The sequence below is a fragment of the Muscardinus avellanarius genome (assembly GCF_963383645.1).
Source record: "Muscardinus avellanarius genome assembly, chromosome: 4".
In the NCBI taxonomy this organism is placed as follows: Eukaryota; Metazoa; Chordata; class Mammalia; order Rodentia; family Gliridae; genus Muscardinus; species Muscardinus avellanarius.
In genome coordinates, this window is record NC_137789.1 from 158,283,960 (window position 1) to 158,311,488 (window position 27,529).

Consider the following 27,529-nt stretch of genomic DNA (forward strand, 5'->3'; position numbering starts at 1 on the left):
AAAAGTGACCACAGTGTCATTCTAGCCAAGACAGTAACTGCCCCGCCACATCAGCTACAGACAAGACCGAACGTGAGGGACCAGCCACCCTGACGCTGGCCCTCCTGCCCCACTTGCACGTAGATTGTGCCTCGTTTCCCCTTCTCTGCTCTCCCTATAACAAAACAAAATGGTTTGAAGACCATTTTACCACTTTGTTGGGCACAGCCCGCGGCTGGTCACTGGACTGCCAGCAAACACAAGTTCCACTTTCACGGATGGGCAAAGCTGCCAGCCACAGAGTAGACACTCAAGTGCTGTTCTCCTTTGTATGTGCTACTGCTCTGCTCTGCAGGGCAGGCAGGGCTCCAGGGCAAACCAGAGGTGTGGAGGAATGGTGGACCAGGAAGTCTCCCCGGAGCTGAGTGCGGGACTGAGGGAACCTGCTGGCAATGGGCTGGGTGACAGGCACCAGTCAGAGCAAAGCTGGAGGCAGGCAAGTGGAAGGACGCTTCGCTTTCTTGGGAACTTCCCAACTCAGTTGCTATGCACAAGGAGACGGGCTCAGAGACGTTAGCGCCCCAGTGCGTGCGCATATACGTTCACTGGCCCTGTTCTCAAATACACAATTAGCCTAGATGAGCGGATGAAATATGTCCAAGTACTAAGTACCATGAAATACTACGTGAAGGATGTATCCTGCGGGTGCCTGTCTTTAAATACTTGTATTAAAGCCTTGTAAAACAAAGTCACCCTTGGCACGCTGGTGAAATACTGCCTACCAAAGTGAGAAAATGTATTTCAGCAAGATTTGAGATGAGCTCTGGAGGACATTTGCATTCTTCAGAAGGTTTCATTTCACAGGCATGTGACGGACTGAAGTTGCTAATTCCTACAAATTCCCAGTGTCAGTATACCCCACTCATCCGGAAGGTCCACCAAAGGCAGATTCCGGCCTCATACCACCCAGCAGTGTTCTTCGGAAATGGCCTCTTTGTGTCCAGTGTGTAATCTCACCTCTTCCGCGGCTCCACTGTCCCTGCCCCAGGAAGCCTCCTAGACCTCCTCTCCTGCCTTTCTGCAGCCCTCCTTCCAGAAGACCCTGTCAGTCACAGAGCTCTCAGTAGCCACACAGCAAAAGGAACTTGGAGGGACCCAGCCGGTGTGGGAGGTGTTTGCCTTCACTCAGCAGACTTGTGGACGTGCACGCCAGCCCTGTGCCAGACGCAGGATGCAGAAGTGAGCAGAAATTGCACTCTTCCCGGGGGTGGTTACCCTGTCCACCCTGCCATCTTCACACTTGGCAAGGCAGTGAGTGGACAGGACTCCAGACAGGGGTCTGGGAGGATGGCGAACCATTTTGGGTAACACAGATAATCAGGGAACAAAATAGGAATAGAAATGGGCACATTCACATTATGAAACAGATGTCTAGGCTTCCGTAAGACTGAGGCAACATCAGCTGGCCAGAGACAGGCACTATGGGTAGGGGACCTCATGCTCCCTGTCAGACGGCAGATTCTTTTAAGAGGGTTGGGCCGCTGCCTGTACCAGGTGATGCCAGGAACGTGTGGTCATAAACACAAGTAAATGACATGGATGAAGCGGGAGCTAGGGCGGTGTCCCAGTTGCAACGGAACGGCTCGCTAGCTGAAGGCCTCAGGATCGTGTGGGCTGAGGCTGTCTCAGAGAGTAGTCCTGGTGTAGACACAGACTCCTAGTGAAAAGGAAAGCCACTGACCATTCTGGGAGTAACCCTACAACTCTGAAGACAGGCTCACCAGTCACCTTCAACAACAACTTCATACCCTTAAAGGCCAAAGACACCAAAGACTGAACTGTCTCATGCAGAAGAACGCGGTGTGGGGAGCGAACGCTCCCTATGCTGTGATTACCCTGAACAAATTGTGCTAGGTCAACCACTGTCAGTACTGATTAGTAGATAGCCACTCAAATCTGGGGGTGCAAGGATAGAAGCTCCTGCCTTTCCTGTTGTGAGGCACGACAGACAAGCTGCCGAGCCAGGAGAAAACGGTGCGGCGCTACACAGAGGCTGAATACACCAACTGCATAGCACAATACATTTCAAGGCTTTATTTTGCAGCGTGGAGGGCCACACCTTGCCCACCCGCCACAAACATCTGAACTGTCACAGAGAACAATCCCCTTTATGGCCTCCACGTGGGTGCTTGAAGACAATTCAGAGCCAAAAAATCCTCAAGTTTCTTCCCTTAAACATACCCATAGCATTATTTACAAAATTCACTTTACACTGATAGCAAAAGTTATACTAGAACTTACTACTAAACTAACTTTATATTTTTCTTTCGTAAGTTCCTTTGCTAAATATCTTCAATGACCCGACGACTTCTGCTTCTTGTTCCTGTGGTATATACAATGTCCTTATCCTGTTTGAGAAGAAAAAGCATAACACATAAGTAATTTGACACAACAATTTTTGTGACTGACCCTACTCTGTAACACTCTTAAGTCCTTACTAGGAACCGAAAGGTGCTTTCGTTCTTAAGAATTAATGTTGAGATTGGAAAGTAGTTTTCAGATCCATCAGCATGAAGTTGTTTTCTCCTAAACTTTTTATTATTTCTTAAACTTTAATACTGTATCTTTTAGTATAAAAGTTTCTAATTGTTTTAAATTATTATATAATACAAAAACCTCAATTTTTCAGCAACATACACATTTTTACTTTTTTTGGTGGTACTGGGGTTCCTGGAAGCCCTTCTACCTCCGGGCTACACTCCCAGAACCTATTATATATATATTTTTTTATTTGGAAACAGGGTCTCTTAAGCCAGTGAGGCTGGCTTCGAACCAGCGCGATCCTCCTGTCTCCGCCTCCCAAGCACAGGGATTACAAGCGTGCGCCACCACGCCTGGCTCACATTTTTGCTTTTTAAAAAATGTCATTTAAAAAAAGTAAATCAACTGAGATTAAAAATCTGAATCTGCTAAATCAAAACCAACCTACCCCATGCAGAAGACAGCTTCTGAACAGAGTATAGTCTGAGACCTCTACAGGGTCTTCTCCTGAGTGTCTGGGAGATAGAGGCTCATCCACCCCAAAACTCAGATCAAATCTCAAAGCATAAAGATAGCGGGCGTGGTGACACACACCTGTAATCCCAGTACTCGGGAGGCTGAGATAGGAGGATCGCAGGTTTGTGGCTAGCCATAGCAACTTAGTGAGAGCCTGTTTCAAAATAAAAGAAAAAATAGGGCTGGGGGTGTAGTTTGGAGGCAAAATTCCCCTGGGTTCCATCTTCAGTAACACACATACACACACACACACACACACACACACACACACACGCGCGCGCGCGCGCGCGCGCGCGCGCGCACACACACACAAAAATATAAAGATGACCTCGCTTTTCCAGAAAGGTGCTCCTTTCTACTGCTATGCCCGCAGCATAGGCCTGGTCCCTGCAGTTGGAGTGTCCCTTCCTGCTAGTCCTTCCTCAGCCTCAGCCTCAACCACCTTGTATGAGATAGTATGTATGTCCCTCATCAGTGCCAGAATGCGTCCACCTCAACTTGCCTTTCCAGACTCTGCCCTTGCTGCGTGCTCTCATAGGTCCTTGTCTGTTGCAGGTAAGGGGAGGGGACCACTGGAAAACGGAACAAGTTGCAAACTTCTACCTGGGGAAATACACCGCATCTTACACACGCAGGTGTTGGGCCTCGAACCCTGGGCCTGAAGCGAAGATGGATGCCCAGCTAAGAGCTGGCCCTGGAGAAACCATCAGTGTGTGCTTGAGGTCTCGTGGCTGATGGTCGGCAACTAGGAAGAGACCAGAGTGCCCCTGCAAACAGCCAGGCCTGGCTGCTGTGTGTGTACGATCATCTGAGTGAAAACAGTGGTTCCTTTTTTGTGTGTGTGGTGCTGGGGATCAATCCCACGAGGCCATTCTACCTCCAAGCTATAGCTCAAGTCCTGTTTTATTTTAGTTTTTATTTGGAAACAGGGTCACACTAGGTTGCAGAGAGCCTCACTAAGTTGCAGAAGCTGGTCTTGAACCTCTGTCATTGCTCCTGTCTCAGCCTCCCAAGTACTGGGGTTACGAGCATAAGCCACAGTGCCCAACAAAATAGTGTTTCTTACTTCCAATTTCACCTGATAAAGCATGTTTTTCCAATCTATAAATTTCTGTGCTTAGAGCCTGAACTGTATTTTAAAATTGGAAGAATAGTATACGTGTTAACCACATAGGCTGTCTGCGCTCCTGGCATCCCCTTTATATCCAGGATCATGCCTTGCCTACCTTAGCTGGCTTCTGCTTCCAGCTAGCCCCTGGCACAGCTTCTGACTTCTGCCTGGGCATCACTCTGCTTCCCTGAGCCTCTCCTCTTTTTCTCTGGAATGCCCTATTGGTACCTCCCTACTAGGATGTCCTGCCAATGGCCAGTGATGCAGGCCCTCCTCCAGCATACTGCTGACTGTGTGCTGTGTGTCGGGGCATCTGGGAAGTCATGGCCAGCTGTCCTCGGTGGTGTCAGTTCAAGCTTTTTGCCTTGAACTGAGCGCCAACCTGGACAGCTGGACTGGCCACAATTCTGCAACCAAAGTATCTATTCACACCTTCTTTCACTGATCTCAAATGGGAAAGTTTTAGGCTCAAATTTTATGTGCCAAAAGCAAATATTATACTGTTGCTAAAAGGTAACTGTCCACCTTATCCTTTTTAGATTTTTTTGAGACAGGGTCTCGTGAAGTTGCCTGGGCCGGCCTTAACTCTCAATCCTCCCGTGTAGCTGGGGTCATAGGCATGTGCCACCGTACCAGGCCATACCCTGTCCTTTTAAATTAACGAAATCATGTATTTCCCAGAATACTAATTGAGCTTAATCATGTATAATGGGTTATTCAAATTATAGATAATTCAGGAGCTTCTAAATTTGATACGATCTTAACAGCACTTATAGTGCATTAGTTTGCAGGGTGCTTGGTAGGAGAGTGAAATGAACACGCGCTTCCTGCTGAACAGAATTTTATACAGCCCTGTTTGCCCTCTGGACCCCCAAACTGGTTATTCTGCCTTTCCAGAGGGAGTCCTCTAAGATCCAGATGTGACCCCCTTTTGCTTTAGTGACTCTTGCTGAGCTAAACAGAGACTGAAGACATTACTACACTGCTAGGATGAGCTACGTCACAAGCAGCCAGACAGTGGGGACCAGGTACATCCCTGGCTCTTCCTGAATCCAGTCTTCAATAACATGCACCCACTATTTAAAGCAGAATTCCCCAAACAGACGTAAGAAACCAGAGCTACCAGAAAGACACATGGCTTAGGCTGACGCATCTTTCACAGTAGAATTATACTGGCAGCATGTCAGATATGTAATGCATTTCACTTGCCTTTGTAAGATGTGTAAGAACACCAAAACATTCTGTTTTTACAAATAAGAAAAAGATAGCAAATTATTTACCTTCTTTGGATTTTCAGCACATCTTTTGGCACCTCGAGTTACTCTCTTCTCAGATTCTCTCTCCAAAGTGCTTCCTCCAGGCTGAATTCCAGTCCTCCTGGACCTCAAACCCACGCCTGGGTTTTCAGTTGCACCTTTGTCTTGCTGATTCTGCACAGGGACCCCCACGCCCTTCCCTAGCACCTTCTCGCTCGCCGTCTGAGGCTGCGAGGCCTTATTCTGTCTTCCAGGCCTCAAGCGTGCTGAGATCTCATTGACTTTGCCCCCGGGTGGCAGCTTCTTGGCTCCATCTTCTGGGTTCAACAGCTCCGTATCTTGCGAGGTTTTTGCGGGTTTCTTGACATTTCTCTTTATTTTTACATTTTCTGCTAATACAGTTAATTCAGGTTTTTTCTCTTCTCCGTCAGATTTATTTTGTTGTCTGGAACGCAGGGAGATCCCCTAAGAAAATAAATAACCATCCACAAAATTTCAAACACGAGTAAGATAATCAAAGGTAAATTCAAGGAAAAAAAAAATGCCAATTTTGCAGATTAATTTTTTAAGATACCAGTCATCTAAGATGCCTAGAGTAATGCCTGCTACTTTTTGGTATGGGGAAATGATCCCTCCTGATAATTCATAAATAAGAAACTTCACCCACAGTACTTATACGGAAAATTGCCCCATTATCCACATGGTAACTGAATTGCCAGGTCCTCGAACAGCCACTGTCAAGGCAGGTGGAGCCAGGCCTCGCAGGGTTTGGGTGTGCGCTCGGGGCACATGTGGCATACTGATCCTGGTCTCCTTGTTACATTACTGGCACTTCTACTCCTACCCTCCCTGGCCTTGGTGGTAGTTATCAGCAGGAATGAACCCCCCCCCCCTTTCTCTGATCAATATTTCAAACTGGTGATGAATATAACTCATTCACTCCCGGAAAGACTCCTAAGGTGCCAGCATAATTTTGTCTACTTATTTTCTAGAATTAATTAACCTATTCCCTGTGTGCGTCCCAGAAAGACCCTTTATCATCGCCCTTAACCGTTCATAGTGGTCAAGGATCAAACCCCTCTGGGGTAACACTTGACAATTACCTAGAGCATCGCCCTCACCTTATCTGAAGTGACCAGGTCTGCTTTGTATTCCCCTTTTTCGGTTTTCATGTTGCTTTTCTGTCCTTCGGCAGGTTCAATTCTGTTTGTGAAAATCCTCAGATCTTTCTTTAAGAGCTCAGGGGACTTGGCTCTCTGCCTGGGAGCAGCCCTCTGAGTCCTAGGGGCTGGCTTCACCTGACGGGCCTCCTGCGGCGCAGTCATGGGGCGCAGTCCCCTGGTTCCTGGGATGCGTCCGTCTTCTCCAGATTTCGCCTTGGAGAGAAGGGAAGCATGGCTTTGTGAAGCTGCAGGGTCTCTGTCTATCAAATCGTCCTCAGACTTTCCTTTAGGGGCTCTGAGGACTCTTCTGGACGTCGTCAGTGGCCTTGCTGTGTTGGGGGCTTGCTCTGGACTGCTCTTTAGGCTGTGAGCATTCTTTCCCAGTTCCTCAGGGTGGCCTGGGGATCGCACTGGTTCTTTGGGGCCAGCCAGGTCCTCAAGGGGCTGGGCCTTTCCCCTGGGCGCCCCTCGCAGCCTCCTGCTGACAGCTGCACCCGCTGCTGGGCCCAGCACCTGCTTTGCAGATTCCTCAGGAGCTTTGATGCCTCTGTCCGTGCCTTCTGGCACTCTGGGGGTGTGCCTGGTGGCCCGCGTGGGCTTCCTCACCACTGCGGGCTCTTCTTTCACAGGGACCTTCCGGAGCCTTGTGCTGGGCCCTGTCTGTGTGCTTGCTGGAGAGCCCGCTGGTCCTGGGTGTGGAGACTGGCGGGGCACTCTTGCTCTTGCAGCTTCCTCATGGTGCCTGGATTCCCCAGTGTGACCCGGGGCCTGGAAGAGCTCGTGCGAGCCAGCCACGTCCCCCAGGGGCGAGGCCTTTTCCTTTGGTGCCTCTCGCAGCCTCTTGCTGCCAGTCACATTCGCCGCTGGATCCAGCTTCCGCTTTGCAGGCGCCTTGAACACCTGGAGACTTCCACCGTCCAGCTGAGGGTCTTGTGTGTCCGTACTCTCCCCCAGTGTTCCCTGCACCTTCCCCTGAGCCGAGCGCCCTGCCACGCCGGCTCTGCCCAGCCTTATCCTGAGCTGTCTCTGGGAGGTCGGTCGAGTGGCCACTGGCTCTAGCTGGGGAGACGTGAAGGGTATTTTTGTGTTTTTTTCATCACTCCTGGATTCCTCAGAGTGGCCTGGGGTTTGCACTGGTTCTTTAGGGCCAGCCAGGTCCTCGAGGAGCTGGGCCTTTCCCCTGGGCGCCCCTCGCAGCCTCCTGCTGACAGCTGCACCCGCTGCTGGGCCCAGCGCCTGCTTTGCAGATTCCTCAGGAGCTTCGGTGCCTCCGCCCCTGTCTTCTGGCCTGGCAGCCCTCATGAGCTTCCTCGTCCCTGAGGGCTCTGGAGCTTCGGTGCCTCCGTCCCTGCCTTCTGGCACTCTGGGGGTGCGCCTGCTGGCCTGTGTGGGCTTCCTCACCACTGACGGCTCTAGAGCTTCAGGCACTCCGGGGGTGCGCCTGGTGGCCTTCCTTACCACTGAGGGCTCTGGAGCTTCGGTGCCTCCGTCCCTGCCTTCTGGCACGCCGGGGGTGCGCCTGGTGGCCCGTGTGGGCTTCCTTACCCCCGAGGGATCTTCTTTCACATTCACGGTGACCTTCCGGAGCCTTGTCCTGGGCCCTGTCTGTGTGCTTGCTGGAGAGCCCGCTGGTCCTGGGTTTGGAGACTGGCGGGGCACTCTTGTGGCTTCCTCAGAGTGGCCTGGTGTGTGGGTTGGTTCTTTGGGGGCAGCCAGGTCCCCCAGGGGCAGGGCCTTTTCCTCCAGCGCCCCTCGCAGCCTCTTGCCGCCAGCCACACTCACCGCTGGATCCAGTTTGCGCTTCGCAGACACCTTAGGCACTGTGGCATCTTTCCTGTCACCTTCGGGTTCTTCTGTGTTCCTAGTTTCTGCTGACGTGGCCGTCACCTTTCCCTGGGCTGAGCGCTCCTCTGCCACGTCTGCCTTCCGCAGCCTTGTCCTGGGTTGTCTCTGGGAGGCTGGTGGAGTGTCCACTAGAGGTTTGCAGGGCATCTTTGCGTTTCCGTCATCACCCCTGGACTCCTTGGTGTGCTCTGGTGTCTGGAAGAGCTCCTGGAAGCCAGCCAGGTCTTCCAGGAGTTGGGCCTTTTCCTTTGGTGTCCCTCGCAGCCTCTTGCTACCAGTTCCATCTTCTGCTGCATCCAGTTTTCGCTTAGCAGGCTTCTGAGCCACTTCAGCACCTTTACCCTCACCCATGGACTGTTGGCGCCTTGGTGAAGCTTCCCCTGATGTGTGCGTGTGCTCTCTCACAGCTGAGTGCTCCTCCTTCACGCCCACTCTCCCCAGACTCATGCCGGCCCGTCTCTTTGAGGCTGCTGGAGTGTCCACTGGTCCTGGTTGTGGGGATTTGCATGGAGTTTTTGGGGTTTCACCAGCAGTCTTCGGGTTCTTAGCATGGCCCGGTGTCTCAAAGAGTTCTTGGAGGCCGGCCAGGTCCTCTGGGGGCTGGGCCTTCTCCTTGGGTGTTTTTGATCGTCTCTTAAGTTTGGTTACATTTCTGATTTGGTCTGGTGTCTGCCTTGAAGTTTCCGTATATGCTTTGGTGTATCTCTCCGCCCGTGCTGGCACCGTGGGTGCGTGCCTGGCTCTGCCTGGGGATTGTCCTGGTGTGCCGAGTGCTGAGCGCTCGTCTTCCACATCCACTCTCTCCAGACTGCTCCTGGACCTTCTCTTTGAGGCTACTGGCGTTCTCACTGTTTCTGGCTGTAGAGAAGCGAAGGGCATTTCTGCTGTCTGATCAGCAGTGTTTGGGTGGTTGGCACGACCTGGAGTCTGGAAGAGCTCCTGGAGGCCGGCCAGGTCCTCCAGGGGCTGGGCCTTCTCCTTAGGGGCTCGTGACTGCCTCCTGCGGCCAGTTATACTTGCTGCTGGCTCCAGTGTCTGCTTTGCAGATTCCTCTAAAACTTCCATGCCTTTGCCATTGCTTCTTGGCGTGCCACAAGTGCGCATGGCTTCCCTGGATGTTTGTGTGAACTTCCTCAGAAGAGACACCTCCTCTTCCACATCCACTTTCCCCAGACTCATCCTGGGCAGTCTCTTTGTGCTTGCTAGGGTTCTCAATTGCTGGGGTCGTGGAGACTTACACGGCATTTTGGGGGTTTCGCCAGCAGTCACTGGGTTCCTGGCACAGTCTGGTGTCTGGAAGAGCTCTTGGAGGCCAGTCAGGTCCTCTAGAGGCTGGGCCTTTTCCTTAGGTGTTCGTGATAGTCTCCTAAGTCCAGTTACATCTTCTGTTAAGTCCAGCGTCTGCTTTGGTGCGTCCATAGATGCTCTGGTGTGCTTCTCCTCTTGTACTGGGACCACAGGTGTGGGTATGGCTCTGCCTGCTGACTGTGCTGGTATCCGGAGGTCTAGGAGGCCTTTCACGTCCACTTTCCCCAGACTCACCCTGGCCCATCTCTTTGAGGCTGTCAGAGTACCCACTGGTCCTGGAGATTTGCCAGGTATTTTCATAATTTTCTCATCTATTATTGGGTTCCTGGCAGAGGCTGGTGTCTGGAAGAGCTCTTGAATACCAGCCAGGTCCTCTAGGGGCTGGGCCTTTTCCTTGGGTGCCCCTCGCAGCCTCTTGCTACTGGTTACCCTTGCTGCTGGCTCCAGCGTCTGCTCTGCAGAGTCTTCAAACACTTCCACGTGTTTATCACCGCCTCCCGGTGCACTTGGTGTGGCTTCCCCTGACATTTGTGCGAGCTTGCCTGGCACAGACACCTCCCTTTTCACATCCACTCTCCTCAGACTTAGCCTGGCTCCTCTCTTCGTGCTTGTTGGGGTTCTGAGTGGTTCTGGTCGTGGAGATTTGTATGGCACATTTACAATATCATCAGTAGGCTTTGGGTCACTGGTAGGCACTGGCGTCCTAAAGAGCTCCTGGAAACCAGCCAGGTCCTCCAGAGGCTGGGCCTTTGCCTTAGGCGTCCGTTTCTTGCGATCACTTACATTTTCTGTTGGGTCCGGTGTTTGCTTGGGGGTTTCTGTAGAAGCGCTAGCATGTTTCTCCTCCTGTGCTGGCACCCGGGCTGCACGCATGGCCTTGCCTGGTGACTGTGGTAAGCTCTCCTCTTTCACGTTCACTTTCCCCAGACTCATGCTGGCCCGTCTCTTTGAGGCTGCCGGAGTGTCCACTGGTTCTGGTGATCTACAAGGAGTTTTGGGGGTTTTGCTAGTAGTCTCTGGGTTCCTGGCACGGCCTGGTGTCTGGAAGAGCTCTTGGAGGCTGGCTAGGTCCTCTCGGGGCTGATCCTTCCCCTTGGGTGTTTCTGACCGTCTCTTAAGTCCAGTTACATTTTTGGTTTGGTCCAGGGTCTGCTTTGGAGTTTCTGTAGACGCTCTGGTGCATCTCTCCTGTGCTGGCACCGTGGGTGTGCTGCGTGCCGAGGGCTCCTCTTTCAGGTCCAGAATCTCCAGACTGGTCCTGGGCCGTCTTTTCGAAGCTGCTGGTGCTCTCACTGTTTCTGGCTGCAGTGACGTGCCGGGCGTTTTTGCTGTCTGATCAGCTGTGTTTGGGTTCCTAGCATGGCCTGGCGTCTGGAAGAGCTCTTGGAGTCCGGCCAGGTCCTCCAGGGGTTGAGCCTTTTTCTTGGGTGTTTTTGATCGTCTCTTTAGTCCGGCTACATTTTCTACTTGGTCCAATGTCTGCTTTGGAGATTCTGTAGACACTTTGGCGCCTCTCTCCTCCTGTGCCGGCACTGTGGGCATGTGCGTCGCTCTGTCCGGTGATCGTGCTGGTGTCCAGAGTGTTGAGTGCTCCTCCTTCACACCCACTCTCCCCAGGCTCATGCTGGCCCGTCTCTTTGAGGCTGCTGGAGTGTCCACTGGTCCTGGTTGTGAGGATCTGCATGGAGTTTTTGGAGTTTCCCCAGCAGCCTTTGGGTTCCTAGCATGGCCTGGCATCTGGAAGAGCTCTTGGAGGCCGGCCAGGTCCTCTAGGGGTTGAGCCTTTTTCTTGGGTGTTTTTGATTGTCTCTTTAGTCCAGCTACATTTTCTGCTTGGTCCAGTGTCTGCTCTGGAGATTCTGTAGATACTTTGGCGCCTCTCTCCTCCTGTGCCGGCACTGTGGGCACGTGCGTGGCTCTGTCTGGTGATCGTGCTGGTGGTGCTGGTGTCCAGAGTGTTGAGTGCTCCTCTTTCACGCCCACTCTCCCCAGGCTCATGCTGGCCCGTCTCTTTGAGGCTGCTGGAGTGTCTACTGGTCCTGGTTGTGGGGATTTGCATGGAGTTTTTTGGGTTTCCCCAGCAGTCTTTGGGTTCCTGGCATGGCCCGGTGTCTGGAAGAGCTCTTGGAGGCCGGCCAGGTCCTCCAGTGGCTGGGCCTTTTCCTTGGATGATTTTGATCGTCTTTTAAATCCAGTTACATTTTTTATTCGGTCGGGTGTCTGCTCTGTAGTTTCTGTAGACGCTTTGATGCATTTCTCCTCTTGTGCTGGCACTGTGGGCGTGGATGTGGCTCTACCTGGTGTGCTGCGTGCCGGGGGCTCCTCTTTCAGGTCCAGTATCTCCAGACTGGACCTGGACCGTCTCTTCAAGGCTGCTGGTGCTCTCACTGTTTCTGGCTGCAGTGACGTGCAGGGTGTTTTTGCTGTCTGATCAGCTGTGTTTGGGTCGTTGGCACAGCCCGGCGTCTGGAAGAGCTGTTGGAGGCCGGCCAGGCCCTCCAGGGGCTGTCTCGAGTCCATCCTCCTCCGTGGAGTGCTGGGTCGTGCCTTGGTAGTTGCTGCTGCTGGCTGTGGAGACTTGCAGGGCACTTGCCTTTTACCATCAGTGATAGATTCCTCTATGCTTTTTGGTGTTTGGAATAGTTCTTTGAAGCCGGTCAGGTCTTCTAGGGACTGAGTCCTCTGCTTGGGAGTTCTTGGCCGCTTTTCCGCTCCAGTTCCGTGCACCGCTGGTTCCACTCTCTGCTCTGGAGTTCCCTCAAGCAATCTGCTCCTGCGCCCGCCCCGTGGCGTGCTGCGGGTGTGCGAGGCCTGGCCTGAGCCGAGGGCGGGCGGCCTCGGTGTAGACACCTCTTCTTTTGCGTCAGCCTTGCCCAGTGCTGTTCTGCTCTGCCTCCTCCCTCCTGATGCAGGGTGCACTGGTTCTGGCTGTGAGGATCTGCAGGGCGTTTCTGTGGCGTCGCCCTCATTATTCACTGTGTCTGTAGCACGATGTGGGGTTTGGAGGAGTGCTGGTCTACCTGCCAGGTCTTCTGTGGGTTCATATTTCCATCCCCCAGTTCTTCCTGACCTCCTCACACCTGCTGTCTTTCCAAAACTCCCTGTTGACTGGATACTTTCCTTCCATGTATCTGAGGAACTTTCACATTCCTCCCCCCCTCGCTCTTCTTCCTTTGCTCGTAGCGGTGTCTTTCTGGCCTGTCTTCCTCTGAGGCTCTCAGGAACATTTGCCTCTGTTTCGCTCTTCCTTTCTACAGGTGGCACCTGTGCCTTCCTGAGCTCCGCAGACTTTCTTGACTTGTTCACACTGGAGACTGCCTTCAGAGGCTGTGTCGTAGAGTCTGGAGTTTTCATCTCAGACCGCGTTGTCTCATCGATGCTCCTGGGAGTTTTCAGCATACTTTCACCTGCTTTAATGCTTTTTCTTCTTAAGGTAGGGCTTGCAGAGCATTTATCAAACGACTCTTTTGATGCATACTGCATACTAGAGAACACACTTTCTCCTTTAAGAAATAAAAACACATACAATGAATTCTTATACTCACTATGTTATGTCAACTTAGTATTTTATTTTCATGAGATATGGTATAAGAACCAATAATTCAGCTTCCTATCTACCTCACTAGGAACATGGGCCTACTAAATGGCAGTAAATCTTACTTACATCAATCTTATTTGTGAGTCCTGTACACTTTGGCTTCTGTTTTGTATGTTTCGGATCTATATTATGCAGGAAAGATCTACCTTTTAACCACAAAAAACACATTCACGGTAGGAAGTTGTCCCCTCTGTGAGACAGGAACACAGTAATCAGTACCAAAGGAGACTCAGACAGACTGATGTCTCCCACCTCACACTACCTTGGGGCCTGCTCCCATTTATAAGATTATTCTACCTAGAATAATCAGTACACAATTGCTATTTTTCTCTTATATAATTTTCATTAATTCTGAATTGCCAAGAGGAAAACATACACTTCTGCTGTGTTATCATCATATAATAAGCTAAGTGCACAGAAATCAGTTAACTAGAGTATTTCTATGTCAACAAATACCAATGTTGCTCTAAGAATCTCAGCTTAAACAAGAACAGAGGAGTTAGAAATAGTATTTTATCAAGAGCATCTGTCGTACAGAAGTCATATAATATTGGTAGTAAAGAAATAATACTACCTGTATTTTATTTTTTTTTTAAATGCTAGAGAAAAAAAGCAAACTGACCTAAAATCTCTGATGTGATGGGCCGAGGCTTCTTTCCTGAATTAGTCACAAGATACTTTTCTCTAAGCAAACCCTCTGAGCCGGGAAGAGTACCAGGACACTCGCTTGTCACTTGATGCTTCTCTTTAATAGGGGTCTTGAACATTTCTGTGAGCCCTGGTGAATGAAAATGTTTTAAAGAGAGTGCTTATTATATGCAAACAGCGACCCCATTCCTCATATAGAACTAAATGATGGGAAATAAACCCAGATAAGTCCTTAGAATTCCTGGTTCCCAGGGTCTCATAAAAGGGTATGATTCCATTAATAATAATAAAAAAAGAGGGCAATGATAAAACAAGTATCCAATAGCCTTCTCCTTTATCACTTTCTTATTTAAAATAATGGAATGAGTTAGCTGACTTCTGTGGTCTTCCAAACAAGTCCCCAAACGTGAGCTCTGTGACAGGACAGACACTGGCCCTGTGAGACAGTCTCAGCTCCAGCATCCGGGGCCAGAGGGTCCCCATGCTGTCACCAAAAACATCGTCTCTTAGTCATCTGAGAGCTCCGCAGCTCTACAATTTATGTGCAAATACCATGTTCCCACATTTTAGAAAACGAAGCCTAGAATTAGTATTGTCAAGTAATCACTTATAGATAGATGCATAGACATGTACATATATTAAGTCTACATTTCATCATCATTCCATTTTAATACTAAGAAAGCAGTACTGACATAATCTTAGAAAAAAAGTGCTTTGTGTGGAAGATTCAACTTTCTGAGGAACTCATATACTCCGTGTCTCCGTCTCACGGCACTCATCTGTGCCCACCATGAGGCCCGCATCCAAAGCCATCGGTTTATGTAAGTCTCCCCCCGCACAGCCTTCCAGGCCTAGCGGAAAATACGGAGGGCTTACTCTCCAGCAGTCAGCAATGTACCTCCGTGGGAGTTACACCCATGGCTAAATTGTTCGCTTAAAACATCAACAAAGTCACACGCAAGAAGATCAAAGGGTTATAATTTACAGGAGCTAGCTCAATCTATGATTTTACCTGAAAGATCTTCATTATAGTCCAACTTCCGGTTGAAAACCAAGTTGTTGAGCATTCTGTAAGGCCGAGCAGGCACGTTTACTTTTTCAATCTGAGCTTTCCCGATGATTATGGTACAAGGAGAGTTTGCATGGCCCGTGCTAAACTGACTGCGAGTATTTTCCATAGGCTTCTGTAGAAAAAAAAAGTAAGATGGAAAACACGTCCCAGTAATAAGGTAATCTTACAGCAGTCTGTATAAGCAAGAGAGTCACTCTACAAGCTCACACCTTTGGAGTATTAGCTCTTCTTTGCCGTTTGTTTGTCTGTCTTTGCGGGCCGTGTTTTATGACTCTCGTTTGTGTTTGTTTTGCGCCAAGTTTAACTACGTCTGCCCAGGATTTTGCAACTGTCAAAGGGAAAGGATGGTGAAACTTTGAGAAAACTAGTTTTAGTGAAAGGATTGATATGAACATACATTCACCCAACCACTAACCGATGAGATTGGCCTCGGAAGCACCACTTCTCCTTCTGGAGCAAATCATCTGTAAAATGCCATGCTGACTTCGACTGAGGGACGCTCTCTTTGAAGACAAGTGGCCACTCTTCCTCCCTTTCTTAGCGACTTCTGTCTGATGAGGGGATCTGCCACCACTAGAGGCAGCCGCGGCCTTGCTTGACCTGCGTCTCTGATCGCCTGTTCCTGGACTTGCTCTAGGACCAAGAGCTGGAGCGCCTGCACACATGTCCTGTGCTTTTACTTCCAGACAGATTTCTGAAGAGGACTCTCTTCCTGGTGATGGAGGCTGTTCCTGACAAGACAAAGATGTTCATAAGAGAGCTCACCGGGGATGGAAAGTCTCTGTAATATCTGTTAAAAACGTATTCCATGAACATTTTCAACTCTTAAAATCCAGATGTACCAAATGTGTAAAGCACTGTCTTTTAAAGTTAAAGCAGAGGTAAGTTTGACGCACTCATTTAAGGAAAGAGAAAGGGAATAAAAGCAGCGATTGGGTTAGAACTGAGGCACTTTAGTGAATGAAGGGAACATCCTCCTCAGAGACAAGGAAAGGCCAATCTCAGTCTCAGCCTATTTTTGCTATAAGCATCTAGTCCAGAGTCTCCATGGAAGGGGGCTGCTCACTCTGTGAGCCAGGTAAAGCGGGAAGGTGCTAAACTTGCCTTCCCACCCCTATAAGGGTACTAGAGAAAATAAGGCCTGCCACGGCCTGTTGCAAATGTGAGCTGTGTGACCATACTCTTCCCAAGGACTTAAAATAAGGAAGAGCAGCAAGGAAGAGCCACAGGTGATAGAAAGACCTCAGAAGCTGATTGTACAATTTTGAGGTGTTTTACCATCAAAGATTTACCTTCTCGCTAGTTAAATACCTTAACTATGCCTGCAGAATCACAAAAGGAAATGAAATAATCCTTTGATTATATGTGGCAATGTATCCAGAATCTTTTTTTGGCAGGGAGGGGGGGTTTACTAGGAATGGAACACCAACTGAGCTACACCTCCAGCTCCCTTTTTTTTTTTTGAGACAAGACTAAGTTGCCCAGGTTAGCTGAGAATTTGCAATCCTCCTGCCTCAGCTTCCTGAGTCACTAGGATTACAGGCCTATACCAGGCAGCTCCAGAGTCTTACCTGATCCTCTTTGGTGTGTCTGCGGTGGGTCTTGGCCCTGGGAATGCAGGTGTCAGGGTATTCTGCACTGAAACAAAGAGGCTAAGCACCCCACCTACACAGCCACCTCAGATCCAGTCTTGGGGAGCACAGATTCTCACCTTCTAGCAACTAAGCAGGTAGGCTCTTGGCCTTTTAAAAAAATATATTTATTATTAGATGTCGGGCGTAGTGGCACATGCTTATAATCCCAGTACTTAAAAGAGGCTGAGACAAGAGGATTGCAGTTCACAGACAGCCTCAGCTGCTTAGTGAGGCCTTCTGCAACTTAGTAAGACCTTGTTTTAAAATAAAGAATAAAAAATAGCGCTGAGGATGTAGTTCGGAGGTAGAATGCCCATGCGTTCCACCTTCAGTACCACACACAAAAAAATTTATTAGAAAAACAAAGACATCCCTTGTAATTCTACTTGTATTTGGGAAGAAATGCTTCCCAGCTGTGTGAGCCCAACACTAACCATCAGCTTACCTTAATGATTTTCTTGAGGGCAGCTGGGGTGTGAGCTAAATGGGACTTCCTTTTGGCTGGTGTCTCTCCTCTTTTGAGAGGGGTATTAGGAGGCAAGTTTTCATCAAACAATTCAGGTCTTAGACAACCACCAAAGGACACACGTCTTCTTTTCAAAGGCACATCCTCACTCTTATCTAAAGTTAAAAAAAGAAATGAAACACCATACAGAATTTTTTAAATTTCAAACTAGTACTAAAAACTAGCCATTAAAAACCTATTGAAGCCGGGCGTGGTGGCGCACGCTTGTAATCCCCATGCTTGGGAGGCAGAGACAGGAGGATCGCACAGGTTCGAAGCTAGCTGCGCTGGCTTGGGAGACCCTGTTTCCAAATAAAAAGGTATAAGAATGGATCTTGGAGTGTAGCCCAGAGGTAGAAGAAGGGTTTCCAGGAACCCCAATACCACAAAAAAAAAAAAAAAAAAAGATACACTTTAAATCCCAGTACTTGGGAGCCTGAGACAGAAGGATTATGCAGGTTCAAAGCCAGCCTCAGGTACTTAGTGAGGCCCTCAGCAACTTAGTGAGAGCCTGTTTCCAAATAAAATATAAAATAGGTCTGGGAGTGTAGCCCAGAGGTAGAAGGCCCCAGGATTCCATACTCAGCACCTGGGGGAAAAAAAAAAAGCCCTATTGAAACCTGACAGCTTTATTCCTGTGACGCTGGTGAAGCTGAAGCTGCCCCAGGACTTCTTGAAAGATCTTAGGAAAAACCACTAACACAGCAAGTTCCGATTAAGACAGTACAGAGGCTTATTTTAGAATGCTGAAAATTACCCATGGACATAGCTTAAAAAAAAAAGAGATCAGTCTGCAGCAGCTGCTGGCACTCTAGAATAGTGCGGGACGATGGAGACGGAGCTTGAGCAGCAGCCTGAGAGAACCTTCTAAGACAGGTACTTGGGCCTGATCCAGACCTGGCCAGCAAGTAGAATCTGAACTCTGAGAACTCTGGGTGATGCTGATGGTGCATTCATGGGACCAGCCACCAACACACAACTTCCGGAATGGTTGGTCAACACTAGTCCCTGTCCAAGAGAAGCTTTACTGCTATGAGGCTCAACAGAGCACTGCTGACCAAGGAGCACCGGCTACCTTGGATTCTCACCCTCCACACACACGTCCTCTGTGGGCACAGGGCTGTGTGCAGCATCGCACCGCCCAGAGGCCGCTCCCGGGAGCCGCCCGAGCACGCAGGACACCATGGAGCTCTCGCCACTTACTGTGGCCCTGGGCGGTCACTCCCCATTTGCAATAGGGGAGAAGGAAGAAAAGCTTCTCACAGGCACCCAACCCTCCTGCGCTGACCGGGTGTCACTGTTCACAGAGCGTGTAGAACTTTGCCTGGAATCGCAGCCCTTGGGTCTGGTTTAGTGTTTGTGTGTGTGTGTGTGTGTGTGTGTGTGTGTGTGTGTGTGTGTGGTACTGGGGGTGGAACCCAGGGGCTTTTCTACCTCTGGCCTATACTCCCAGACCTATTTTATACTTTACTTGAAAACAGGGTCTCACTAAGTTGCTGAGAGCCTCACTCAGTAGCCGAGGCTGGCTTCGAACCTGTGCGATCCTCCCGTCTCAGCCTCCCAAGCGCGGGGATTACGAGCACGCACCACCACGCCCGGCCTGGTTTAGTGTTTATAACAAAGTAATCATAGGATACTGAGAACAGATTACAAATACCTCAGAGCTACCACTATGCCCAGTGAGTCCTGAGGGATTCCCAGTGATTTATTCCAAGCAACCAAATTCATATAAAAGTCACCCGTACTAAATCACCAAATTAAATCACAAATAAAAAGCAATTATAATCATCCTTTCTATTTGGTGACATATGAAAAATATATGTTTTTGGGCTACTCTTTCTCCTTAGGCAATCCCTGCGATGCGCTTCCTAACAAGCTGTACCCTCTCCGGTTCCTTACTATAATGAGCCGGGTCTTTAGTACTCATCTAACATGCCAAACAGGAGCATGCCTCTCCCCCTTGCTTCCAAGTGTTAGTAGATTCCTTACCACAAAGCTCATTACACTGACCGAGTGAAGGTCTCATTAATTCGCATCTATCTATAAGATCCTAATCTTTCAGGGAAAGTAGATTAATAGTTAAATTAACTTACTGGTGGGATTCCCAAAGTTGCTGATATCGACTGAACTAAGTCCAGGCAACACAGAGCAAATCTGTCCAGCTGTAGTGCCCAGTCTCTCAGGCTTGTTGAGGGGATCCTTTAGAATCTTCTTCCCAACTTGAGCAAGACACTGAGTTAAAAAGGGCTTACTTTGAATTTCTGTAGACGGCACCTCTACATTTGTAGGCATACTCCTCCGCTTTCTGGAAGATAGACTTTTTGGTATACTGCCAGGGCTGGCGGCGCCTTCATCTTTAGCTGGTGTTTGGTTTCTAGCTAAAAGCCTCTGAGGAGTGGCTGTTTTATCAACAGCGGTGGCACCTTCAGTTGGACGCAGACTCATGGGTTCTCTTCCATCGACAGTGGACAGGTCTCCATCCTTATGCTTCTGGGACTGCTGCGTGGGGGCCATTTTCGTCTCACAGGGAAGAAGGCCGGAACACACGGCCTCTTTGGAAGTGCGAACAGGCTGCACATCCTTGCCCTTTCCCTCCGGCTGGCTAGGTGCCAGTTCCAGTGAAGGGTCTGCCCTAACGAGGGTGCTTCTACCAGACTTGGGCCTTGATTTATGCGGCACCAATAATTGGGACTCTCTCTGCAAACCATCAGCACTTTCTTTTTCTATTGCGCAACTGGACTTTCTCCGATACTGTAGTTCATTTTGTCTTTGTGGTTTTACATCCAACTCTTCCTTCATTGACTGGTAAAGCTTCTCAAAAGGAGATTCATTTTTCTTGCTATTGTCAAGGCACTGCGGAGAGGGAAAAGACTTCAGTTCTCCGTAACTGCTCACTGTTACCCTGGACTTTCGTTTAAAATCCCCAGAAGCGGGATCCTCTGCATTTCTGCCATTATGCGCTGAAGAACAAGCGCCAGCTGGCTGCTGGGCAATGCTGTCTTCGGAGCCACGTGAGGCAGGGCTGTCTCCTGTGCACTTCTTGACATGCACCAGAGGCCTTCCTGAAGCATTTCCTTCTGTGATTTTTGAATGGACTCTGGAATCTTGATCTTTCCAATCTTGGCAATAAATTATAAAATAAACAGAAGTTCAATATTTTCTAAATGATTAATATTTCTGGAATTCAGTATTTTAGTTGTTCAAAATTATCTTCACTTAACCTTCAAATTACATAATGACTAAAAATCCATGTCTTTTGATGCTAATATTTTGATACAAATAAATAAATCACATTACCTTCTAGTAAGCAGTATTACTTATACTATCACACCACTCAAAGTTAAACTAACATCAGTTTACGTATACTTGGACTCTGCTCTAAACACAGTATGTCATCAATCACTAGTGAAAAAGGTAACCGCCACGCCACAGGTTCTATGTGTCAGATATGGCAGCCTCCTAGAGTTTTGGGAGACCAGAAATTTCACACTTGTTCTGGTGTCCTTCCTTTGCCACTGCAATGGGGGCCTAATCCTGAGGCCTCAGAACAGAACCCGGGCAGTACATACCAGGGTCAGCAGAGAAGCTGGCTCTTGAGGCACGCCGCGCTGGTTCCTGTAAGTTGGGAAAATAAGAACAGTGATTCAGAGCCTTCCTAAAGGCATTCAATGACGTAACAATGAGAATACTCGTATTGAAAATGGTCTTTGCCTATTTTTTCCTACATGTTGTTTATAAACTTTGAGAAATAGCCCAAGTTATACTGAATAGCAAAGATAAAACACAATTTTAGATTATTTTACTATGTCAAAGTTCAGTTTGTTTTTATACCTTAATTACATTTTTCTAATGTAAACAAAAGCCACCCTCCTTTGTCCGTGATTTAAAGAAATCACTTGTCAAAGTACATGGAAATGACTTTTTATCATCAAAAAAGAATTGGAGCCCAAGCCTGAATAATATTTCCCATCACCTGTCCACGTATTTTTCCTGGAAATTCAGTCGACTCGCTTCCATTCTGATGGCTGTCATTTTCATACCTATAGTGCATGGAAAGATGGATAGAAATTCAGACTGAGGATTTGTAGCCTGTGTCTAAAGTCTCCAAACTGGGCTACGTCCAAGGATCAAACTTTAAAGGCTTCATTCAGAATACTATCTTATACCCAGAAATAAACTTAAGAGTTAGAAAAGTGTTTTTATACTAAAAAAAATTACATAAATTTCCTTGGCTGCCATTTCTAAGAATAATCTGAGTTAGAAACTCAGATTAACTTTTACTACTGACTAGTCTGGAAATGATTGGGCAAGACCCCTGAGCACCTCTCTATGAGAACCTACTGTGTGTATGACAGCAAAGTCAAGTTTGGCCTCTTCCATACCCACAGAAGTAATCAAGTCTTGGAAGATTACCGGGCACACACTTATAACCTGAGTACTTGGGAGGCTAAAACAGGAGGATCGCAAGTTCGCAGCTAGCCTTAGCAACTTGGAAGGCCCATCGCAACTCAGTGAGACCCTGTTTACAAGAATAAAATAGGGCTGCGGTTATAGCTCAGAGGTAGAAGTCCCTGGGTTCAATCCTCAGTAACACACACACAGTCTTGGAAGACTGACCTGCAAGCCTGGGACACTGGCTCTGCACTCACACCGTGAGGTCATAAACACCACAGCAAACATAAAGCCAAATAGGGCAACTACAAAACTACTTTTAGAACTCTATGATCTCTCCAGGTTCCAACTTACAAAAGTTGTATCTAAAGGAGACAAGTGTATGTCAGGAGGGCCTTATAACTCACAGATCTCAGCCATCATGCATAAAAGCAACCCTTTATTTTGCATGAGGAAAATCTCAGTACTTTAGTGAAATGCCTGATTTGAATTTAGGTGCTGCCTAAGGAGGGTCTGAAGCTGTCAGGCACCTGAAACTGCTTCTCTTGGTATCTGAGTCCTTGAACCAAGTCCTTTTTCCTATGACCTGTCTCCTACTCTTTGCTGGGGATCTTATCCTCTCTATTAATCTTTATTTAGTCTTTATTTTAACTATATTTCCTGTGGAGAGGTAGTCTGGTCTCCATTCCCCATCAAATACTTCTAATATAGAATTCTGTATTCAATACCAATGCCCTTTAAAATGTTCATAGAGAGCCAGGTGCGGTGGCGCACGCTTGTAATCCCCGCGCTTGGGAGGCTGAGACAGGAGGATTGCACGGGTTCAAAGCCAGCCTCAGCTACTTAGTGAGGCTCTCAGCAACTTAGTGAAACCCTGTTTCCAAATAAAATATAAAAAAAAGGTCTGGGAGTGTAGCCCGGAGGTAGAAAGCCTCTGGGTTCCATCCCCAGTACCACCACACACACAAAAAAAAGTTCATAGAGACAATGAACATTTTATAATGATATAAATCTATTAAGATTTTCCAATTAAAAACTAAAGTCATCCAACAGCGATTTCCATCCAAAAGAAAACTTAAACTACAAGAATTGTGGAAAGTTGCAATTAAGGGGTGCAAAAAGCTGTACTATGTAAGCACTAATCATTAGTTTAGCTGTATTTATTATCCAAAGGAAACATTAAGGCAAAAAGTATTACTAAAGGCCGAGGACATGTCTAAATGACAAAAAGTTCTATGCAGAGAACTTTAATGACACAGAGTTCCATGCATGATCTAGAATTATGTCCAGGAGGACATTTGTATACCAGAGTATTGAATCAAAAGAAGAAGGTAAAAACCAAGAGAGCTAAAAATGGAAAATAATCTTCAGTGAATGATTTCAACAAATCTCTCAATGAACATGGAAATAATGACTACGAGTATAGATTTAAATCTAATAGGTACGTGCACATTACAAAAATGTACACATTATATAAAGCACAAGACGCACACATTACAAAATGCAATATGTACAATACACACTGTATGACATATTACTGAAATACAGTTTTCAAATACATAAGATTTAGTAAAAAATTACCCATCTCCGACCATAAAAAACTTTAATACATTTCAAAAACTGAAAATTACTCATGCCCATCAAGAAAGAATAAATTACGTGTAATCTTGTATATGCAATGCACATTCTTCCAATAAATACTTATGTAACGAGAAGGAACAAACTACTAAGATACCAGACATGCTATGAATCTCACACAGGCAAGCAGCAGCATTCAGATGCAAACACACACCTTGTCACTTCACAGCTATGGGGCAGCAGAAAGACAAGACACCTGTGGTACCTGGATTCATGCTCAGACAGTAAAGCTCGGAAGACTCACCCCATATACCACAGTAGCTTACTTAGTGAATAGTGATTAAGCAGCATGAAAAAACACCTGGCAACTTCCCTGATAACATGGGCAGCATATTAGTCTGTTAGTGCTGTCACAAGGAAATACCACAGAAGGGGCGTCTTCAGTGACAGAAATTCCCCGCTCACAGTTCTGGAGGCTGGGAGCCTAGGACCAACGTGTCTGCGGGCAGGTCTCCTCTGCACCAGGCCTTGGTTTGCAGCCGCAGCCCTCCCGGGGCCTCTTCACATTGCCTTCCCTCTGTGTACTCGCTGCCCCGGGCTCTCCCTGTGTCCTCAGCTCCTCTCATAAAGACACCAGTCACCACCTGAGGGCCCACCCTAATGGTTTTGATTTAACTTAGCAGCTCTTTAAAGGTCCTTTCCAAAATACATTCTAAAGTACCAGAGAGTTAGGGATTCAAAATGTGGATCTGGGGAGAGCACAATCCATCCCTTAACAAGTAGCAATCAATCCTGAGTCGCTCAGATCATAATTTGACCTGTGCATCTCATTTTGGAACTACCTATGAATACATTTGGCTTTAAAATAAAAAGCAACTAAAAAGTCAGCGAATTTCACAACATCCACAAGAAAAATTCTCCCTCAGGACCAGATCACCTTCCTTCTACCAACTGTGTGTCCTTGAACCCTGAAATTCCATCTCATTTAAGGCACGTGTCATTCCAAGAGTGGCATGATTTTAGATTGTCAGTAAATGAAAGTCTGAAACACTTTGAGATCAACATTAAGGCTGTGATAATGGTTTATGGTTAACCAGAGCATGCATTTACCGTTAGGCAAATTAGCTTTACTTACCTGAAGGACCGATCAATAATGGTTATTACATCTCCATGTTTTAGGGGTACAGGTTCATCAATAACAGACCCATTTACTTGTGTTGGATTCATGGAACTGAAATTATACAACATTGCCTACAAGTGTAAAGAAGAGGGAAAATATATCACAAACGACTAGATAAAATGTGAATCAGTTTGAAAAGTCAGTTTCTAAAAACCCGCTTACCTCTCGTTCACTGATTTCAATTTTGCAGTGTTGCTTTGACACCACAGGAAGCTGAATTCGAATGTCACATTCGACGCCCCTTAAAGACAAAAGAATCAAGACTTCTGTGGGGGGGGGGGGGCTGCGACCTCCTAAAAATTACCTCAGCTCTACAAAATAAAATGAAATCTTACTAGCATGTTTGATCAATAAACGTAATGGCATGAGGCACAGCAAAGCAACACGGGCAGTGCAAATGACCTCTGCATTTTATAAGTGCGCGCGCGCGCGTGTGTGTGTGTGTGTGTGTGTGTGTGTGTGTGTGTTACTGGAGACTAAACATAGGGGTGTTCTACCGCTGAGCTACACTGTCAAATCTATTTTGTTTTTTATTTTGAAACACGGCCTTACTGAGTTGCTAAAGGCCTTCCTAAGTTGTTGAAGCTGCCCCTGAACCTGTGAGCATCCGATCCTATCCCATCCTCTGAAATACTGGGATCACAGGCATGCAACACCACACCTTAGCTCCTCCCAAACAATTTTTACAAGTGTTGCATAAGAAGCTATTTAAAATCTTTAATACTATTTAATGAGGCCCTTTGCAACTCAGTGAGATCCTTTTTCAAAATAAAAAAATAGGGCTGGAAGTGTTGCTCAGAGGTAGAATGCTCCTAGATTCCTGTCCCAGTACCAGAAAAAACAAAAAACTTTAAAACTTAAAGTACTTAAAAATAATTACATACAAAATATCAGAATACAAATCAAATCACCTTTTATATAAGCAGCCATCTTTTTCTTTTTGAAAAGATGAGAATTGAACCCAGGGGCATTTTTCCTCCAACCTATACCCCCAGTCCTCTTTCTAAAAATACTTTTTGTTTTAAAACAGGGTTTCACTAGGTTGTTGAGAGTCTCCCTAATTTGCTGAGGCTGGTCCTTCCTTCCTTCCTTCCTTCCTTCCTTCCTTCCTTCCTTCCTTCCTTTCTTGTGCCAGGGATTGGACTCAGGGTAATCTACCTCTAAGCTATACTTACTCCCAGCCTTATTTTTATTTTGAAACAAGGTCACTAAGTCCTGAGGCTGATCTTGAACCTGTGATCCTCTTGTCTCAGCTTCCCAACACTAAGATCACAGGCATGTGCCACCATGCCCAACAAATAGGAATACTTTATGTTGATTCTGGAGAACAATTAACACCCTGCTTTCAAAAATAGAGAATTGCTTGTTTACAGTACTGTCACATTGAACTGTTCCCAAAGTGCCATATGTAGGGCCACATTTCCTTCTAGGCGCTAGCTATCTCCTATCTGAGCTATTTCTATCTGAGCGCTAGTCCTATCTGAGCCTATTTCTCCACATACAGACGGACTCTGTTAGTGTCTATGGCATGGTGAGTCGTATGTGGCACACAGTGAATGGCATGTGTGAGCTTTTCATTGCTGTTGTAAAACTGCAGTGTATTAACTGATAGATTCAAGCCTCCCAACAGTAAAAATACTCATCTGCAGGCAACGAAAACAATATCTAGATCCAATTTGTCTCTACAGAAAGCTAACACCAAGGCACAGCAAAGAAAGGATGCTTCCAATTCCTACATCCATCCACAAACTAACACACAAGAGTCCTGGCAGCTTCTCGAGTCTCAGGTAATTGCTGCTCCGTCCCGTAAAAACTTGAACGTACTCTTATCATTCCCTGTCTGTTCTTCATACGATCCTCTACAGTCTAAGCATACTTCTGCCCAAACACTTATCAATTGGTTTCAAAACTATAAAATCTTGCAAAAAAGTTTGCATAGGCATTATGATATAGTTACCAAAGCGAATGTCATTTGAGACCAGACAGTTTATTTTCTTTCAAAGAGAAACTATGGAAAGTGACAGCTTCTTTAATCCCAAGAAGAGAATTTGAATTTCTGGGATCAAAACACTCCGGCAAGGAGAGACTACATCATTAGAACTGAGTTTTGTTTGGCAGGAGAATCGCCAGAGATCAGAGTTTCTTAATGTCAATACTGCCAACACTTTGCAACAGAGGCTCCTTCCCTGTCTTGTCCTACATTGTCAAAGGAGTCTTCGCAACCCCATCCTCTGCCCGTGGTCCTCAAGCCACACACCTCTCCCATGGTGACATGGAAAAATGCCTGCAAGCCTTCCCAAACTCTCCTGTGGGTAACACCCTCCTATGAAAACCACAACTATCTCCTATTTCAAACCCAAACCTACTCCTGCTAGAAACACAGCAAGAAAACTAGTCAGAGTCATGTTGTGGAGTTAGGAAAGGCAATCTCTCATTAAAGGGTGGCTCTCTAGTAACTTGTACACGGGAAGCCTGCAAGACAGGAAGGGCCCACTCAAGCACAAGAGTAGGGTAAACATTCCAGTCATGAAGTCTACTTCATAAAATTACCAACATGAGGCTCGGGATGCCTCTGGAAGCAGAAGAGGAGGGGTTGGGTGCGGCCAGAATGGGGGCCAGGGGCCAGATCTTGGGGGAATGCCCTTATCACACGTCTAGAGGGACACTTCAGAGGAAGAGGGGTTGCCATTAGTGACTGTCCCTGTCGTGCTGGGGCAAGAGAAATGACCATACCCAAAAGGGAAGGCGAGCGCAGAGGGAAAGGTCTCAAAACATAGGTCTCTCCCTCCCGTTTTCATTTTTCCAAAAAAGTTCAGGAGCCAAGTGCCCACCCCCCCCCCCCGCTCCTCTTTTCTTCCTTCTCCTAAGGACAAGAACAACCCATAAAAGCCAGCGGCGACACCAGGTGTCCTAAAGATGGCCTGCTGCGAACCAGGTCCCACAGCCATCTGCATCTCTCTGCACCGGGAGACTTTTACCAAGTCAAGACTTATCCTGGATCGGAAAAGCACACAGCCGGGGTATAAACGCCATCTCCGCCTTCCTCCGGGCGCTCGCGATGCTGGCGGCTCGTGTGCCCTGGGAGCGCAGGGGGCGTGGGGTCGGGCTCACCTTCCGAACAGGCAGGTGCGCAGGCTGAGCGGGAAGTGGGCGCCGTCTGCCCCGCTCCTCTTGATGGTCACCAGGCGCCCCGCGGGCCCCAT

The 27,529-nt window shown here is 47.6% G+C and overlaps 1 protein-coding gene across 1 annotated transcript; it reads right to left on the reverse strand.

The window, feature by feature from the left end:
- Window positions 1-289: 289 nt before the first annotated feature.
- Window positions 290-27,529, reverse strand: MKI67 (marker of proliferation Ki-67; the record flags this gene model as incomplete). The annotated part of the gene is made up of 13 exons (XM_080694883.1): window positions 290-436; window positions 5,428-5,508; window positions 6,525-12,700; window positions 14,033-14,095; window positions 14,978-15,149; window positions 15,247-15,365; window positions 15,453-15,768; window positions 17,117-17,292; window positions 20,746-20,791; window positions 21,150-21,216; window positions 24,282-24,397; window positions 24,489-24,567; window positions 27,438-27,529. 13 exons carry the CDS (start codon window positions 27,527-27,529, stop codon window positions 290-292), a joined length of 7,650 nt encoding a protein of 2,549 aa, XP_080551009.1.